The sequence below is a fragment of the Leptodactylus fuscus genome, chromosome 9, assembly GCF_031893055.1.
Source record: "Leptodactylus fuscus isolate aLepFus1 chromosome 9, aLepFus1.hap2, whole genome shotgun sequence".
NCBI lineage: Eukaryota > Metazoa > Chordata > Amphibia > Anura > Leptodactylidae > Leptodactylus > Leptodactylus fuscus.
This window is the reverse complement of record NC_134273.1, coordinates 804,678-824,637: the sequence shown is the minus strand read 5'-3', so window position 1 is coordinate 824,637 and position 19,960 is coordinate 804,678. Positions and strand designations below refer to the sequence as shown.

General features: G+C 51.6%; 1 protein-coding gene across 1 annotated transcript in view; it reads right to left on the bottom strand.

Annotated features, from left to right (window-relative positions):
* Positions 1-2,255: 2,255 nt before the first annotated feature.
* The window catches only part of B4GALT2 (beta-1,4-galactosyltransferase 2), a 33,633-nt gene continuing 15,928 nt past the window's right edge, over positions 2,256-19,960 (bottom strand). Inside the window, exons 2-7 of the mRNA XM_075287642.1 lie at positions 17,465-17,875; positions 13,050-13,285; positions 11,431-11,618; positions 10,446-10,568; positions 5,283-5,387; positions 2,256-3,203 (exon numbers count right to left, since the gene is read on the bottom strand). Coding sequence (XP_075143743.1) covers positions 3,053-3,203; positions 5,283-5,387; positions 10,446-10,568; positions 11,431-11,618; positions 13,050-13,285; positions 17,465-17,792 — 1,131 coding nt within the window. The 5' untranslated portion in view covers positions 17,793-17,875 and the 3' untranslated portion in view covers positions 2,256-3,052. The remainder of the gene's footprint in view (positions 3,204-5,282; positions 5,388-10,445; positions 10,569-11,430; positions 11,619-13,049; positions 13,286-17,464; positions 17,876-19,960) is intronic.

Sequence of the window (19,960 nt, the reverse complement as noted above, 5' to 3'; positions counted from 1 at the left end):
GGGGGCCGCGGGAGACGTGACCGCCGCCAGGAGGGGGCCGCGGGAGTCGTGACCGCCGCCAGGAGGGGGCCGCGGGAGTCGTGACCGTCGCCAGGAGGGGGCCGCGGGAGTCGTGACCGCCGCCAGGAGGGGGCCGCGGGAGACGTGACCGATGTCAGGAGGGGGCCGCGGGAGACGTGACCGCCGCCAGGAGGGGGCCGCGGGAGTCGTAACCGATGTCAGGAGGGGGCCGCGGGAGACGTGACCACCGCCAGGAGGGGGCCGCGGGAGTCGTGACCGATGTCAGGAGGGGGCCGCGGGAGTCGTGACCGCCGCCAGGAGGGGGCCGCGGGAGGCGTGACCGCCGCCAGGAGGGGGCCGCGGGAGTCGTGACCGATGTCAGGAGGGGGCCGCGGGAGACGTGACCACCGCCAGGAGGGGGCCGCGGGAGTCGTGACCGCCGCCAGGAGGGGGCCGCGGGAGTCGTGACCGATGCCAGGAGGGGGCCGCGGGAGTGGTGACCGCCGCCAGGAGGGGGCCGTGGGAGGCGTGACCGCCGCCAGGAGGGGGCCGCGGGAGTCGTGACCGCCGCCAGGAGGGGGCCGCGGGAGTCCTGAGCGCCGCCAGGAGGGGGCCGCGGGAGACGTGACCGCCGCCAGGAGGGGGCCGCGGGAGTCGTGACCGCCGCCAGGAGGGGGCCGCGGGAGACGTGACCGCCGCCAGGAGGGGGCCGCGGGAGTCGTGACCGCCGCCAGGAGGGGGCCGCGGGAGACGTGACCGATGTCAGGAGGGGGCCGCGGGAGACGTGACCGATGTCAGGAGGGGGCCGCGGGAGTCGTGACCGCCGCCAGGAGGGGGCCGCGGGAGTCGTGACCGTCGCCAGGAGGGGGCCGCGGGAGTCGTGACCGCCGCCAGGAGGGGGCCGCGGGAGACGTGACCGATGTCAGGAGGGGGCCGCGGGAGACGTGACCGCCGCCAGGAGGGGGCCGCGGGAGTCGTAACCGATGTCAGGAGGGGGCCGCGGGAGACGTGACCACCGCCAGGAGGGGGCCGCGGGAGTCGTGACCGATGTCAGGAGGGGGCCGCGGGAGTCGTGACCGCCGCCAGGAGGGGGCCGCGGGAGGCGTGACCGATGCCAGGAGGGGGCCGCGGGAGTCGTGACCGATGCCAGGAGGGGGCCGCGGGAGTCGTGACCGCCGCCAGGAGGGGGCCGCGGGAGTCGTGACCGCCGCCAGGAGGGGGCCGCGGGAGACGTGACCGATGTCAGGAGGGGGCCGCGGGAGACGTGACCGATGTCAGGAGGGGGCCGCGGGAGACGTGACCACCGCCAGGAGGGGGCCGCGGGAGTCGTAACCGATGTCAGGAGGGGGCCGCGGGAGACGTGACCGATGCCAGGAGGGGGCCGCGGGAGTCGTGACCGATGTCAGGAGGGGGCCGCGGGAGACGTGACCGATGTCAGGAGGGGGCCGCGGGAGACGTGACCACCGCCAGGAGGGGGCCGCGGGAGTCGTGACCGCCGCCAGGAGGGGGCCGCGGGAGTCGTGACCGATGTCAGGAGGGGGCCGCGGGAGTCGTGACCGATGCCAGGAGGGGGCCGCGGGAGTCGTGACCGCCGCCAGGAGGGGGCCGCGGGAGACGTGACCGCCAACAGGAGGGGGCCGCGGGAGTCGTGACCGATGCCAGGAGGGGGCCACGGGAGTCGTGACCGATGTCAGGAGGGGGCCGCGGGAGACGTGACCACCGCCAGGAGGGGGCCGCGGGAGTCGTGACCGCCGCCAGGAGGGGGCCGCGGGAGTCGTGACCGATGCCAGGAGGGGGCCGCGGGAGTCGTGACCGATGCCAGGAGGGGGCCGCGGGAGTCGTGACCGCCGCCAGGAGGGGGCCGCGGGAGACGTGACCGCCGCCAGGAGGGGGCCGCGGGAGTCGTGACCGATGCCAGGAGGGGGCCGCGGGAGGGGGGACTTAAAGAGGAAGAATCTGCTGTTTTTTTTTCTAAATTCACCGAATTTCCAAGTGGGCGGGAACCTTTTGCTTTTCTATGAGACAATTTAAGGAGAATCAGTGCTAGTTCACACGTAGAAGGGGTGCACGGATTTTAGAGACCCCCAATAGTGCGAGTTAATGGCGGGGATCTCATGAAGTCTATTATTTAGGATTTTCTAGGAGGATTCTTTAAGAACCCCCAAGGAGGCGGAGCACTGGAGGCGGAGCAATCCTATTCATATAGTTAGTATAACCACAGCGGCAGCATTGCGAGGCCGGATTTCGCTGTGTCGTTTCTGCAGTGCTGCGGTTTTATTACCTATTGTGACCGGCAGTCGAAACACCCCCGCTGCTCCCCTCCTCTTCATGCCCCTTCCCTCCTGGAGTGCAGCTCTGGATGTGACTAGAGTAGGGCTCCATTCACACATTAACCTTCCAGGGTCCTAGAATTGTGGCCTGGCGTCTCTTAGGTGCTGTGGCCCCTGGACGGCACTGAGCAGACCCCGGGCCCTCCTGTCCCTCTGAGATAAGGCGATGCTATAGGTGGGTCAGTCACATGCAGGGGCGGCGGGGGCCCCGGGGCGGGGGAGCTCATGCACGTCGCCCATCTCACTTTTTTTCATATTTATGCCCAGTTACAGAAAAACAAATGAAAAAAAAAAATGTGAAAAACGTGGGAGAGGCAAAGAAAAGCCGAAACGGCGGGAGGCAGAGGGTTAACCCTTGTCAGCGTCCAGGCCAGTAATGGCGTCCTCCTGAGCGCTGCAGCGATGGCGGTCACATGACATACCAGCACCGCAACCTCATGGACTATGATGGCGTCGGACCGTCCACCGTGACTGGGTCTCTGGGGCAGGGGTCTTGTTGCTCTGGATGTGACTGGAGTCCTGAACAAGATTCACACGGAAAACAAAAAATTCTTTTAAAAATCCAGCAAAAATGGTCGGAGAGAACGGAGGAGCGGTCAGTCGTATGCGGGGGCGGGGTAGATCACAGTAGATCCCGCCGCAGCGGATCCCCTCATCCCTTACAATCTTCTCATGACGGCTGGTGGGCTGAGGCCCCCACAATGTGCAGAGTCCAGGGGGCGCTATCCCCTGGCTGGCCGAGGCGGCGGCTTCCCAATATCCACTGTGATGTTGGTGTACATGGGGTATTTGGCAAAGTGGATGAGCTGGTAGTGCAGGCTGTGGATCCCGTCCTTCTTCATCGTCACCTTCGTGTTCTGGATCTTTGTGAACCTGGAGCGAGCAAAGAAAACAGGTCAGAACCGAAACAGAAGTCATGGTCACACAGACAGCTGCATCCAAGGGTCAGTGCGGCCAGTGGGGTGGTCAGTCTGGCGGTCAGTGGAGTCGGTCTGGCGGTCAGTGGAGTCGGTCTGGCGGTCAGTGCAACCAGAGGTATACAGTCATGGCCAAAAGTTCAGAGACTGCCACAAATCTCCTCTTGTCACATGATCTGCTCCCTCTGGTTTCTGGGTGTTTGTCAGATGTTTTTATCACATACAGAAATAGAATTGCAATCATATTCTGAGTAATAAAAGCTTATAGTGACAGTTAGAAGGAGTTAGTGCAGCGGTGTAATATTTGCAGTGTTGCCCCTTCTTCTTCTTCAGGACCTCTGCAATTCTCCCTGGCAGCTCTCAATCACCTTCTGGACCAAATCCTGACTGATAGCCGTCCATTCTTGCACAATCAATGCTTGCATTTTGTCAGAATTTGTAGGTTCTTGTTTGTCCAGCCGTCTCTTGATGATTGACCACAAGTTCTCAATGGGATTAAGATCTGGGGAGTTTCCAGGCCATGGACCCAAAATCTCTCTGTTTTGTTCCCTGAGCCATTTAGTTCTCCCCTTTGCTTTATGGCAAGGTGCTCCATCATGCTGGAGAAGGCATTGTTGGTGGCCAAACTGCTCTTGGACGGTTGGGAGAAGTTGCTCTTGGAGGACATTCTGGTCCCATTCTTTATTCATGGCTGTGTTTTTAGGCAAGACTGTGAGAGAGCCGATTCCCTTGGCGGAGAAGCCACCCCACACATGAATGGTTTCAGGACGCTTTACAGTTGGCATGAGACAAGACTGGTGGTAGCGCTCACCTCCTCTTCTCCCAATAAGCTGTTTTCCAGATGTCCCAAACAATCGAAAAGGGGATTCATCAGAGAAAATGACTTTCCCCCAGTCCTCAGCAGTCCACTCCCTGGACCTTCTGCAGAATATCAGTCTGTCCCTGATGGTTTTTCTGGAGAGAAGTGGCTTCTTTGCTGCCCTCCTTGAGACCAGGCCTTGCTCCAAGAGTCTCCGCAGTCTCACAGTGCGTGCAGATGCACTCACACCTGCCTGCTGCCATTCCTGAGCAAGCTCTGCACTGCTGGTAGCCCAATCCCGCAGCTGAAACACTTTTAAGAGACGGTCCTGGCACTTGCTGGTCTTTCTTGGACGCCCTGGAGCCTTTTTGCCAACAATGGAACCTCTCTCCTTGAAGTTCTTGATGATGCGATAGATTGGTGACTGAGGTGCAATCTTTCTAGCTGCGATACTCTTCCCTGTTAGGCCATTTTTGTGCAGTGCAATGATGACTGCACGCGTTTCTTTAGAGATAACCATGGGTAACAGAAGACAAACAATGATGCCAAGCACCAGCCTCCTTTTACAGTGTCCAGTGGTGTCATTCTTACTTAATCATGACAGATTGATCTCCAGTCCTGTCCTCATCAACACCCACACCTGTGTTACTGGAGCAATCACTGAAACCATGTTAGCTGGTCCTTTTAAGGCAGGGCTGCAATGATGTTGAAATGTGTTTTGGGGATAAAGTTCATTTTCTAGGCAAATATTGACTTTGCAAGTAATTGCTGTTCAGCTGATCACTCTTTATAACATTCTGGAGTATCTGCAAATTGTCATCAGGAAAACGGAAGCCGTAGACTTTGTAACAATTACTATTTGTAGCATTCTCAGAACTTTTGGCCATGACTGTACATTTTCTGCACTCTTACACATGTCACATGTATACTCTACCTTTATGGTGTAACTGAGCGATATATTAACCACCACACTGACCCCTCAGGACGCACTGAGCGCTATACTGAACCCTCCGATCACAATGACCTCACTGACCGGTACACTGCTGTTATATGTGGAAGCTCTATAATGTCACTGTCTGACACCTATAGATACAGACACAGGTCAGGGTCTGGCAGACTTACTGACAATTTCCATTAACAACCAGCATGACTGTGAGTTCAGCTCTGGAGCAAAAGAACCTTACAGGAGCTGCACTGCTGCATGGTGTGTACGCACGTCAGGGAGGCGGGGCTTACCGCTGGGGGTTGGGCTCATTGTGCTTATCACGCTCGTGTTTGATCATTCGGTAACGACCGATGCGAATATCAGGTCTGGAAACCTTCATCCCATTCAATGTGATCCTGGGGACAAGAGAGATGTGTAAGAGCCATTATGTATGGAGAGTATAGGGTCACCCTGTATACATCACCAGGAGGAGAGGTATGGAGAGTATAGGGTCACCCTGTATACATCACCAGGAGGGGAGGTATGGAGAGTATAGGGTCACCCTGTATACATCACCAGGAGGAGAGGTATAGAGAGTATAGGGTCACCCTGTATACATCACCAGGAGGAGAGGTATGGAGAGTATAGGGTCACCCTGTATACATCACCAGGAGGAGAGGTATAGAGAGTATAGGGTCACCCTGTATACATCACCAGGAGGAGAGGTATAGAGAGTATAGGGTCACCCTGTATACATCACCAGGAGAAGTATGGAGAGTATAGGGTCACCCTGTATACATCACCAGGAGAAGTATGGAGAGTATAGGGTCACCCTGTATACATCACCAGGAGGAGAGGTATGGAGAGTATAGGGTCACCCTGTATACATCACCAGGAGGAGAGGTATAGAGAGTATAGGGTCACCCTGTATACATCACCAGGAGGAGAGGTATGGAGAGTATAGGGTCACCCTGTATACATCACCAGGAGGAGAGGTATGGAGAGTATAGGGTCACCCTGTATACATCACCAGGAGGAGAGGTATGGAGAGTATAGGGTCACCCTGTATACATCACCAGGAGGAGAGGTATAGAGAGTATAGGGTCACCATGTATACATCACCAGGAGAGGTATGGAGAATATAGGGACACCCTGTATACATCACCAGGAGGAGAGGTATAGAGAGTATAGGGTCACCCTGTATACATCACCAGGAGGAGAGGTATGGAGAGTATAGGGTCACCCTGTATACATCACCAGGAGGAGAGGTATAGAGAGTATAGGGTCACCCTGTATACATCACCAGGAGGAGAGGTATGGAGAGTATAGGGACACCCTGTATACATCACCAGGAGGAGAGGTATAGAGAGTATAGGGTCACCCTGTATACATCACCAGGAGGAGAGGTATAGAGAGTATAGGGTCACCCTGTATACATCACCAGGAGGAGAGGTATAGAGAGTATAGGGTCACCCTGTATACATCACCAGGAGGAGAGGTATAGAGAGTATAGGGTCACCCTGTATACATCACCAGGAGGAGAGGTATAGAGAGTATAGGGTCACCCTGTATACATCACCAGGAGGAGAGGTATGGAGAGTATAGGGTCACCCTGTATACATCACCAGGAGGAGAGGTATAGAGAGTATAGGGTCACCCTGTATACATCACCAGGAGGAGAGGTATAGAGAGTATAGGGTCACCCTGTATACATCACCAGGAGGAGAGGTATAGAGAGTATAGGGTCACCCTGTATACATCACCAGGAGAGGTATAGAGAGTATAGGGTCACCCTGTATACATCACCAGGAGAAGTATGGAGAGTATAGGGTCACCCTGTATACATCACCAGGAGGAGAGGTATAGAGAGTATAGGGTCACCATGTATACATCACCAGGAGGAGAGGTATAGAGAGTATAGGGTCACCCTGTATACATCACCAGGAGGAGAGGTATAGAGAGTATAGGGTCACCCTGTATACATCACCAGGAGGAGAGGTATAGAGAGTATAGGGTCACCCTGTATACATCACCAGGAGGAGAGGTATAGAGAGTATAGGGTCACCCTGTATACATCACCAGGAGGAGAGGTATAGAGAGTATAGGGTCACCCTGTATACATCACCAGGAGGAGAGGTATAGAGAGTATAGGGTCACCCTGTATACATCACCAGGAGAGGTATGGAGAGTATAGGGTCACCCTGTATACATCACCAGGAGGAGAGGTATGGAGAGTATAGGGTCACCCTGTATACATCACCAGGAGAGGTATGGAGAGTATAGGGTCACCCTGTATACATCACCAGGAGGAGAGGTATAGAGAGTATAGGGTCACCCTGTATACATCACCAGGAGGAGAGGTATGGAGAGTATAGGGTCACCCTGTATACATCACCAGGAGGAGAGGTATAGAGAGTATAGGGTCACCCTGTATACATCACCAGGAGGAGAGGTATGGAGAGTATAGGGTCACCCTGTATACATCACCAGGAGGAGAGGTATAGAGAGTATAGGGTCACCCTGTATACATCACCAGGAGGAGAGGTATGGAGAGTATAGGGACACCCTGTATACATCACCAGGAGGAGAGGTATAGAGAGTATAGGGTCACCCTGTATACATCACCAGGAGGAGAGGTATGGAGAGTATAGGGTCACCCTGTATACATCACCAGGAGGAGAGGTATAGAGAGTATAGGGTCACCCTGTATACATCACCAGGAGGAGAGGTATGGAGAGTATAGGGTCACCCTGTATACATCACCAGGAGAGGTATGGAGAGTATAGGGTCACCCTGTATACATCACCAGGAGGAGAGGTATGGAGAGTATAGGGTCACCCTGTATACATCACCAGGAGGAGAGGTATAGAGAGTATAGGGTCACCCTGTATACATCACCAGGAGGAGAGGTATGGAGAGTATAGGGTCACCCTGTATACATCACCAGGAGAGGTATGGAGAGTATAGGGTCACCCTGTATACATCACCAGGAGGAGAGGTATGGAGAGTATAGGGTCACCCTGTATACATCACCAGGAGGAGAGGTATGGAGAGTATAGGGTCACCCTGTATACATCACCAGGAGGAGAGGTATAGAGAGTATAGGGTCACCCTGTATACATCACCAGGAGGAGAGGTATAGAGAGTATAGGGTCACCCTGTATACATCACCAGGAGAGGTATAGAGAGTATAGGGTCACCCTGTATACATCACCAGGAGGAGAGGTATAGAGAGTATAGGGTCACCCTGTATACATCACCAGGAGAGGTATGGAGAGTATAGGGTCACCCTGTATACATCACCAGGAGGAGAGGTATGGAGAGTATAGGGTCACCCTGTATACATCACCAGGAGGAGAGGTATGGAGAGTATAGGGTCACCCTGTATACATCACCAGGAGGAGAGGTATAGAGAGTATAGGGTCACCCTGTATACATCACCAGGAGGAGAGGTATGGAGAGTATAGGGACACCCTGTATACATCACCAGGAGGAGAGGTATGGAGAGTATAGGGACACCCTGTATACATCACCAGGAGGAGAGGTATGGAGAGTATAGGGTCACCCTGTATACATCACCAGGAGAGGTATAGAGAGTATAGGGTCACCCTGTATACATCACCAGGAGGAGAGGTATGGAGAGTATAGGGTCACCCTGTATACATCACCAGGAGGAGAGGTATAGAGAGTACAGGGTCACCCTGTATACATCACCAGGAGGAGAGGTATAGAGAGTATAGGGTCACCCTGTATACATCACCAGGAGGAGAGGTATGGAGAGTATAGGGTCACCCTGTATACATCACCAGGAGGAGAGGTATGGAGAGTATAGGGTCACCCTGTATACATCACCAGGAGAGGTATAGAGAGTATAGGGTCACCCTGTATACATCACCAGGAGGAGAGGTATAGAGAGTATAGGGTCACCCTGTATACATCACTAGGAGAGGTATGGAGAGTATAGGGTCACCCTGTATACATCACCAGGAGGAGAGGTATAGAGAGTATAGGGTCACCATGTATACATCACCAGGAGGAGAGGTATAGAGAGTATAGGGTCACCCTGTATACATCACCAGGAGGAGAGGTATGGAGAGTATAGGGTCACCCTGTATACATCACCAGGAGAGGTATAGAGAGTATAGGGTCACCCTGTATACATCACCAGGAGGAGAGGTATAGAGAGTATAGGGTCACCCTGTATACATCACCAGGAGGAGAGGTATAGAGAGTATAGGGTCACCCTGTATACATCACCAGGAGGAGAGGTATGGAGAGTATAGGGTCACCCTGTATACATCACCAGGAGAGGTATAGAGAGTATAGGGTCACCCTGTATACATCACCAGGAGGAGAGGTATAGAGAGTATAGGGTCACCCTGTATACATCACCAGGAGAGGTATGGAGAGTATAGGGTCACCCTGTATACATCACCAGGAGGAGAGGTATAGAGAGTATAGGGTCACCCTGTATACATCACCAGGAGGAGAGGTATGGAGAGTATAGGGTCACCCTGTATACATCACCAGGAGGAGAGGTATGGAGAGTATAGGATCACCCTGTATACATCACCAGGAGGAGAGGTATGGAGAGTATAGGGTCACCCTGTATACATCACCAGGAGAGGTATAGAGAGTATAGGATCACCCTGTATACATCACCAGGAGGAGAGGTATGGAGAGTATAGGGTCACCCTGTATACATCACCAGGAGGAGAGGTATAGAGAGTATAGGGTCACCCTGTATACATCACCAGGAGGAGAGGTATGGAGAGTATAGGGTCACCCTGTATACATCACCAGGAGGAGAGGTATAGAGAGTATTGGGTCACCCTGTATACATCACCAGGAGGAGAGGTATAGAGAGTATAGGGTCACCCTGTATACATCACCAGGAGAGGTATAGAGAGTATAGGGTCACCCTGTATACATCACCAGGAGGAGAGGTATGGAGAGTATAGGGTCACCCTGTATACATCACCAGGAGGAGAGGTATAGAGAGTATAGGGTCACCATGTATACATCACCAGGAGAGGTATGGAGAATATAGGGACACCCTGTATACATCACCAGGAGGAGAGGTATAGAGAGTATAGGGTCACCCTGTATACATCACCAGGAGGAGAGGTATGGAGAGTATAGGGTCACCCTGTATACATCACCAGGAGGAGAGGTATAGAGAGTATAGGGTCACCCTGTATACATCACCAGGAGGAGAGGTGTGGAGAGTATAGGGACACCCTGTATACATCACCAGGAGGAGAGGTGTGGAGAGTATAGGGACACCCTGTATACATCACCAGGAGGAGAGGTGTGGAGAGTATAGGGTCACCCTGTATACATCACCAGGAGGAGAGGTGTGGAGAGTATAGGGACACCCTGTATACATCACCAGGAGGAGAGGTATGGAGAGTATAGGGTCACCCTGTATACATCAGTATGTTTGGTGTCATGTGACATGGGCGGTTCGGCACCTGTTGTAGATGTCGTCGTCTTCTCCTCCCCACCCCCAGTACTCGTTGGGGAAACCATTAATCTTCATGAACTGCGACTTACTCAGACCGGAAACTCCCCCGAAATACCCGGCATATGGGAGCCTGTAAGAAGGAGGAAACCATCAGCAGTCAGGAGGCGTCTACACACACACACACACACATATATATATATACTGCTCTTCCTGGAAAACTGGCTGACAACCACTGGAAGAGTTCCCACTCAGGTTGTCACCCAGCTTACCCAGACTCCTGATAAGTTCAGGTGACTCGCGCCTCGCCTATGTTATGGAGGGGATCCGCCGGGTCACTTCTTATCCTGCGGCCTGGGCCTCTGCTTTTACCAGTGTCGAGTGGACTTGTACATGGGCTCTCCTCAGGGCCATGGGGTTTGGGGTGTTTAACGTACGTTCAATTGGGCCAGACTGCGGGGGAATGGGGCGTACAATTGGGCAGGGTCACCCGGCAGGGTTGCCTACGGTCTCCCTTATTATTTGCCCTGGCTATGGACCCCGTAGCCCTCATTCTGCGGGGCGCTTGGGATTTTGTGGGCAATATGGTGACCTAGAAGTATCGTTGTATGGCGATGCTTTTATATGGGGGGGGGGGGTGACTTCCTCGCTGCCACGGGTAACGGCTACAATACAGGATTTTGGGGCTCGGTCTGGACTCCGAATACATTGGGACACATTGGTCTTGTTAGCGCAGGTAGACTCCCCTAACTATCTGGGGGTGGGTGGTGGGATCTGCCAGACCGGGGTCCTTTATGTCCCTTCATAACCAAATGCCAGGTGACGTGGACTCTGGCGCGAGCAGCGGGGGGCGCTGTAACTTATGCCACCACTCTTATATCTCCTCCCTAATTCTCCAGGGCGGACACCAATCTAATACTCTAGGAATAAAGACTCCTGAGAAGTCAGTCCCAGAGGGGTGAAGATGGCGGACAGCGCCCCCCAGCCGTTATTACCGGAAGCCAAATTTATCCATGGCGATGGCGAAGTGTCGCGGCTGCTCGTAGCAGTGATAGAGGTTCCGGTCGTCCATGGGGATGAGATCGACGTCACTGAAGATAAAGCAGTCGTATTCGGCGTCCTTCAGCGCCTCCAGGAATCCGATATTCAGGAGTTTCGCCCGATTGAAGGTCTCCTCTCCGAACTGCAAGAACAAACCAAGGGTCAGCCTGACAGCCCTGCAGAACCTCACCCCCGAGCAGTGTTCATCCTGAGCTCTCTGGTTCATGAACGTAATGCAAGGACTACAGTACAGACTGACACAGAGGGATATTATTCTACATACTATCTGGGGCTCTGTCTGAGGCCGGGGACAGGTGAACAACCATAAAGGCAAAAGGCTTGTGGGGCCGCAGTCCGGGGGCCACATACAGGGGACAGATCTGCAGGACTCCTCCAACGTTACATGCGCCATAGCGGCAAGAATCTCCACATGACAGGCTGAGCACGCAGGGAGCGAGAGAAACACGGAGTGAATGGAGCGCCAGCTGTGGGAGGAGCCAGCACGGTGGGAGGAGCCAGCGCTGATCACATGACCGCCATACACCGCTGTGGGAGGAGCCAGCGCTGATCACATGTCCGCCATACACCACAATGGGAGGAGCCAGCACTGATCACATGACCCCAATACACCGCTGTGGGAGGAGCCAGCACTGATCACATGACCCCCGTACACCACTATGGGAGGAGCCAGCGCTGATCACATGACCCCAATACACCGCTGTGGGGGAGCCAACGCTGATCACATGACCAAACACCGCTATGAGAGGAGCCAGCGCTGATGACATGACCCCAATACACCGCTGTGGGAGGAGCCAGCACTGATCACATGACCAAACACCGCTATGAGAGGAGCCAGCGCTGATGACATGACCCCAATACACCGCTGTGGGAGGAGCCAGCACTGATCACATGACCCCCGTACACCGCTATGGGAGGAGCCAGCGCTGATGACATGACCCCAATACACCGCTGTGGGAGGAGCCAGCGCTGATCACATGACCCCCGTACACCGCTGTGGGAGGAGCCAGCGCTGATGACATGACCCCAATACACCGCTGTGGGAGGAGCCAGCACTGATCACATGACCCCCGTACACCACTATGGGAGGAGCCAGCGCTGATCACATGACCCCCGTACACCACTATGGGAGGAGCCAGCGCTGATCACATGACCAAACACCGCTATGAGAGGAGCCAGCGCTGATCACATGACCCCCGTACACCGCTGTGGGAGGAGCCAGCGCTGATCACATGACCCCTGTACACCGCTGTGGGAGGAGCCAGCGCTGATCACATGACCCCCGTACACCGCTGTGGGAGGAGCCAGCGCTGATCACATGACCCCCGTACACCGCTGTGGGAGGAGCCAGCGCTGATCACATGACCCCTGTACACCGCTGTGGGAGGAGCCAGCGCTGATCACATGACCCCCGTACACCGCTGTGGGAGGAGCCAGCGCTGATCACATGACCCCTGTACACCGCTGTGGGAGGAGCCAGCGCTGATCACATGACCCCTGTACACCGCTGTGGGAGGAGCCAGCGCTGATCACATGACCCCCGTACACCGCTCACCTGATTAATGATGTAGATGCCGTACTCCACCTTCTGGCGGCGCAGGATGGGGTGTAGGTAGTGCAGCCAGTATTTGAGGTGATGGTCCCGGTGTCGGAACGGAATGATAATGGCCACTCTCTCTTTCGGCTGGCAATCCGTGGGCGTGTATCTGCCGCCCTCCGTCACGTCGGGGTTCTCTCGCTGCACCCGCTCCATACTCATCGGGGAACTAAACTCAATCAAGAGGCGGCCGACTGGAAGGAGAGAGGAAGACAATGAGGGACAATCACACCCAACATGGACCTTGTGCTCATCACATTCACTTCATACCTGAACAGAATGCCAGACCGACAGTGAAGACTGACACAAACTAAACTGCAAGCAGAGTTGGGGATGACTAATGGCTGGTTCTCTACAAGGACTGCTACCCAACTTTTCATGCACCCTGAATGGCAAATACATCTCAAATGTCCCGTTTCTTCCAGCATTTTCCTTCCTTTATAGGTCGGTCATCACTGTAGTCCTAAGATTCTGTTCATGAAGAGAGCGACGAGCCAAGGATTGATACGGGCTATATAATATATATATCCGCCCGGTGCCTCACACCTCCTCCATTTCCCTCCGACATGGGTTTCCGGTGAGCGCCGCATCATGTGATGAAATCACGCCACGAGATGGTCTGCGCTGACACACTATAACGGACCCTCAGCTGTGGCGACAACACAACCAACATTCAGCTGGTAAAGTTGGATGAGAAACTGAAAAGCCGACTGCGCGGCGTCACTGCAGGAGGATGAGGGTCAGCAGGACACGTCAGGAGCCTGGAAAAGCTGGGTGGAATGCAAAATGGCCATCTCTATAAGCCCAGCTCTCCTACACCTCCCTGAATCATGGGCCATCCCGTCACGGGAATTGCTATTCAGAAACCTAAGAAAGCGGAGTGGCACTCTTCAGGATCCTTTAACAATCCCCAGATACCCAGCTTTCCTATATTCATGAATGGCAGCTCTACTGGTTATACAACTATACGCTTGTGGGAAATTGTATCCTTAGACCTCCCATTCCAGAGTCCAAGAAAGCTGGGTGATGACATGTGGTAGATGTTACTTACAGAGGGCTGCCCGATGCCCCAGAGAGCCCAAGTACGGGGCAACAGGAATGGCCACAACCAATGATACCCTCTAGTCACCTCCAGAGCTGCAGTCACTATTCTGCTGTTACATCATGTCTTATACTCCAGTCACCTCCAGAGCTGCAGTCACTATTCTGCTGTTACATCAGGTCTTATACTCCAGTCACCTCCGGAGCTGCAGTCACTATTCTGCTGTTACATCAGGTCTTATACTCCAGTCACCTCCAGAGCTGCAGTCACTATTCTGCTGTTACATCAGGTCTTATACTCCAGTCACATCCAGAGCTGCAGTCACTATTCTGCTGTTACATCAGGTCTTATACTCCAGTCACATCTAGAGCTGCAGTCACTATTCTGTCACATCAGGTCTTATACTCCAGTCACCTCCAGAGCTGCAGTCACTATTCTGCTGTTACATCATGTCTTATACTCCAGTCACCTCCGGAGCTGCAGTCACTATTCTGCTGTTACATCAGGTCTTATACTCCAGTCACCTCCAGAGCTGCAGTCACTATTCTGCTGTTACATCAGGTCTTATACTCCAGTCACATCCAGAGCTGCACTCACTATTCTGCTGTACATCAGGTCTTATACTCCAGTCACCTCCAGAGCTGCAGTCACTATTCTGCTGTTACATCAGGTCTTATACTCCAGTCACCTCCAGAGCTGCAGTCACTATTCTACTATTACATCAGGTCTTATACTCCAGTCACCTCCAGAGCTGCAGTCACTATTCTGCTGTTACATCAGGTCTTATTCTCCCGTCACCTCCAGAGCTGCAGTCACTATTCTGTCACATCAGGACTTATACTCCAGTCACCTCCAGAGCTGCAGTCACTATTCTGCTGTTACATCAGGTCTTATACTCCAGTCACCTCCAGAGCTGCGGTCACTATTCTGCTCTTACATCATGTCTTATACTCCAGTCACCTCCAGAGCTGCAGTCACTATTCTGCTGTTACATCAGGTCTTATACTCCAGTCACCTCCAAAGATGCAGTCACTATTCTGTCACATCAGGACTTATACTCCAGTCACCTCCAGAGCTGCAGTCACTATTCTGCTGTTACATCAGGTCTTATACTCCAGTCACCTCCAGAGCTGCAGTCACTATTCTGTCACATCAGGACTTATACTCCAGTCACCTCCAGAGCTGCAGTCACTATTCTGTCACATCATGTCTTATACTCCAGTCACCTCCAGAGCTGCAGTCACTATTCTGCTGTTACATCAGGTCTTATACTCCAGTCACCTCCAGAGCTGCAGTCACTATTCTGTCACATCATGTCTTATACTCCAGTCACCTCCAGAGCTGCAGTCACTATTCTGCTGTTACATCATGTCTTATACTCCAGTCACATCCAGAGCTGCAGTCACTATTCTGCTGTCACATCATGTCTTATACTCCAGTCACCTCCAGAGCTGCAGTCACTATTCTGCTATTACATCATGTCTTATACTCCAGTCACCTCCAGAGCTGCAGTCACTATTCTGCTGTCACATCATGTCTAATACTCCAGTCACATCCAGAGCTGCAGTCACTATTCTGCTGTTACATCATGTCTTATACTCCAGTCACCTCCAGAGCTGCAGTCACTATTCTGCTGTTACATCAGGTCTAATACCCCAGTCACCTCCAGAGCTGCAGTCACTATTCTGCTGTTACATCAGGTCTTATACTCCAGTCACCTCCAGAGCTGCAGTCACTATTCTGCTGTTACATCAGGTCTTATACTCCAGTCACACCCAGAGCTGCAGTCACTATTCTGCAGATACATCAGGTCTTATACTCCAGTCACCTCCAGAGCTGCAGTCACTATTCTGCTGTTACATCAGGTCTTATACTCCAGTCACATCTAGAGCTGCAGTCACTATTCTGCTATTACATCAGGTCTTATACTCCAGTCACCTCCAGAGCTGCAGTCACTATTCTGCTGTTACATCAGGTCTTATACTCCAGTCACATCTAGAGCTGCAGTCACTATTCTGCTATTACATCAGGTCTTATACTCCAGTCACCTCCAGAGCTGCAGTCACTATTCTGCTGTTACATCAGGTCTTATACTCCAGTCACATCTAGAGCTGCAGTCACTATTCTGCTATTACATCAGGTCTTATACTCCAGTCACCTCCAGAGCTGCAGTCACTATTCTGCTGTTACATCAGGTCTTATACTCCAGTCACATCCAGAGCTGCAGTCACTATTCTGCTGTTACATCAGGTCTTATACCCCAGTCACCTCCAGAGCTGCAGTCACTATTCTGCTATTACATCATGTCTTATACTCCAGTCACATCCAGAGCTGCAGTCACTATTCTGCTGTTACATCATGTCTTATACTCCAGTCACCTCCAGAGCTGCAGTCACTATTCTGCTGTTACATCAGGTCTTATACTCCAGTCACCTCCAGAGCTGCAGTCACTATTCTGCTGTTACATCAGGTCTTATACTCCAGTCACATCCAGAGCTGCAGTCACTATTCTGCTGTCACATCAGGTCTTATACTCCAGTCACCTCCAGAGCTGCAGTCACTATTCTGCTGTTACATCATGTCTAATACTCCAGTCACCTCCAGAGCTGCAGTCACTATTCTGCTGTTACATCATGTCTTATACTCCAGTCACCTCCAGAGCTGCAGTCACTATTCTGCTGTTACATCAGGTCTTATACTCCAGTCACCTCCAGAGCTGCAGTCACTATTCTGCTGTTACATCAGGTCTTATACTCCAGAGCTGCAGTCACTATTCTGCTGTACCATCAGGTCTTATACTCCAGTCACATCCAGAGCTGCAGTCACTATTCTGCTGTTACATCATGTCTTATACTCCAGTCACATCCAGAGCTGCAGTCACTATTCTGCTGTTACATCATGTCTTATACTCCAGTCACCTCCAGAGCTGCAGTCACTATTCTGCTGTCACATCAGGTCTTATACTCCAGTCACCTCCAGAGCTGCAGTCACTATTCTGCTGTTATATCAGGTCTAATACTCCAGTCACCTCCAGAGCTGCAGTCACTATTCTGCCGTTACATCATGTCTTATACTCCAGTCACATCCAGAGCTGTACTCACTATTCTGCTGTTACATAAGGTCTTATACTCCAGTCACCTCCAGAGCTGCAGTCACTATTCTGCTGTCACATCAGGTCTTATACTCCAGTCACATCAAGAGCTGTACTCACTATTCTGCTGTCACATCATGGTTTATACTCCAGTCACCTCCAGAGCTGCACACAGCACAGCTATGACGATCTGTGGCACCCGAGGTAACGCACCCTCAGCTGTGACACTGTAATACTTACCCAGGCCGGGCGGAGAGTCAGGACATGGGGGGAGGGGCCTCTCGGTGACCGTCTGATTAGCATCCATCTTGGCACTAGCCGTGTAGGTCTCGGCGGCGGTGGCGGTGGCGGGGGGGGCGTAGCTGTGGACTGTCCCATTAGGCCTGGTGAAGTTGTAGTAGGGGTGAAGCCGCGAGGAGTTCCTGATAGTGAAACGATTAAAGAAGTCCAAACGCTGAGCGTAGACATCGAAGTAGAGGATCATGATAATGACGAAGTGCACCAAACACAGGAGCAACACCGCCTTACAGATCCGCTCTAGGGTGACGCCCAGCAGCAGTCTGGTCATCTTCTGGGGTGAGGGAGGGCAGACCGGACAACATGTGCCCCCCAGGGGTGGGAGCCCAGCACTGTCCGCAAGTGGTACAAGTCCTGGGGAGACAAAACACGGACATCAGTGCACCTATAGCGGCTGTACATACAGCATTATATACAGGTTATACCGAGTGTACATATAGCATTATATACAGCTTATACCGGCTGTACATATAGCATTATATACAGGTTATACCGGCTGTACATATAGCATTATATACAGGTTATACCGGCTGTACATACAGCATTATATACAGGATATACCGGCTGTACATACAGCATTATATACAGGTTATACCGGCTGTACATACAGCATTATATACAGGTTATACCGGCTGTACATATAGCATTATATACAGGTTATACCGGCTGTACATACAGCATTATACACAGGTTATACCGGCTGTACATACAGCATTATATACAGGTTATACCGGTTGTACATACAGCACTATATACAGGTTATACCGGTTGTACATACAGGATATACCGGCTGTACATATAGCATTATATACAGGTTATACCGGCTGTACATATAGCATTATATACAGGTTATACCGGCAGTACATATAGCATTATATACAGGTTATACCGGCTGTACATATAGCATTATATACAGGTTATACCGGCAGTACATATAGCATTATATACAGGTTATACCGGCTGTACATACAGCATTATATACAGGTTATACCGGCTGTACATATAGCATTATATACAGGTTATACCGGCTGTACATATAGCATTATATACAGGTTATACCGGCTGTACATACAGCATTATATACAGGTTATACCGGCTGTACATACAGGTTATACCGGCTGTACATACAGCATTATATACAGGTTATACCGGCTGTACATATAGCATTATATACAGGTTATACCGGCTGTACATACAGGTTATACCGGCTGTACATACAGCATTATATACAGGTTATACCGGCTGTACATATAGCATTATATACAGGTTATATCGGCTGTACATACAGCATTATATACAGGTTATACCGGTTGTACATACAGCATTATATACAGGTTATACCGGCTGTACATATAGCATTATATACAGGTTATACCGGCTGTACATACAGGTTATACCGGCTGTACATACAGCATTATATACAGGTTATACCGGCTGTACATACAGCATTATATACAGGTTATACCGGCTGTACATACAGCATTATATACAGGTTATACCGGCTGTACATACAGCATTATATACAGGTTATACCGGCTGTACATACAGCATTATATACAGGTTATACCGGCAGTACATATAGCATTATATACAGGTTATACCGGCTGTACATACAGCATTATATACAGGTTATACCGGCTGTACATACAGCATTATATACAGGTTATACCGGCTGTACATATAGCATTATATACAGGTTATACCGGCTGTACATACAGGTTATACCGGCTGTACATACAGCATTATATACAGGTTATACCGGCTGTACATACAGCATTATATACAGGTTATACCGGCAGTACATATAGCATTATATACAGGTTATACCGGCTGTACATACAGCATTATATACAGGTTATACCGGCTGTACATACAGCATTATATACAGGTTATACCGGCTTTACATACAGCATTATATACAGGTTATACCGGCTTTACATATAGCATTATATACAGGTTATACCGGCTGTACATACAGGTTATACCGGCTGTACATACAGCATTATATACAGGTTATACCGGCTGTACATACAGCATTATATACAGGTTATACCGGCTGTACATACAGCATTATATACAGGTTATACCGGCAGTACATATAGCATTATATACAGGTTATACCGGCTGTACATACAGCATTATATACAGGTTATACCGGCTGTACATACAGCATTATATACAGGTTATACCGGCTGTACATACAGCATTATATACAGGTTATACCGGCTGTACATATAGCATTATATACAGGTTATACCGGCTGTACATACAGGTTATACCGGCTGTACATACAGCATTATATACAGGTTATACCGGCTGTACATACAGGTTATACCGGCTGTACATACAGCATTATATACAGGTTATACCGGCTGTACATACAGCATTATATACAGGTTATACCGGCTGTACATATAGCATTATATACAGGTTATACCG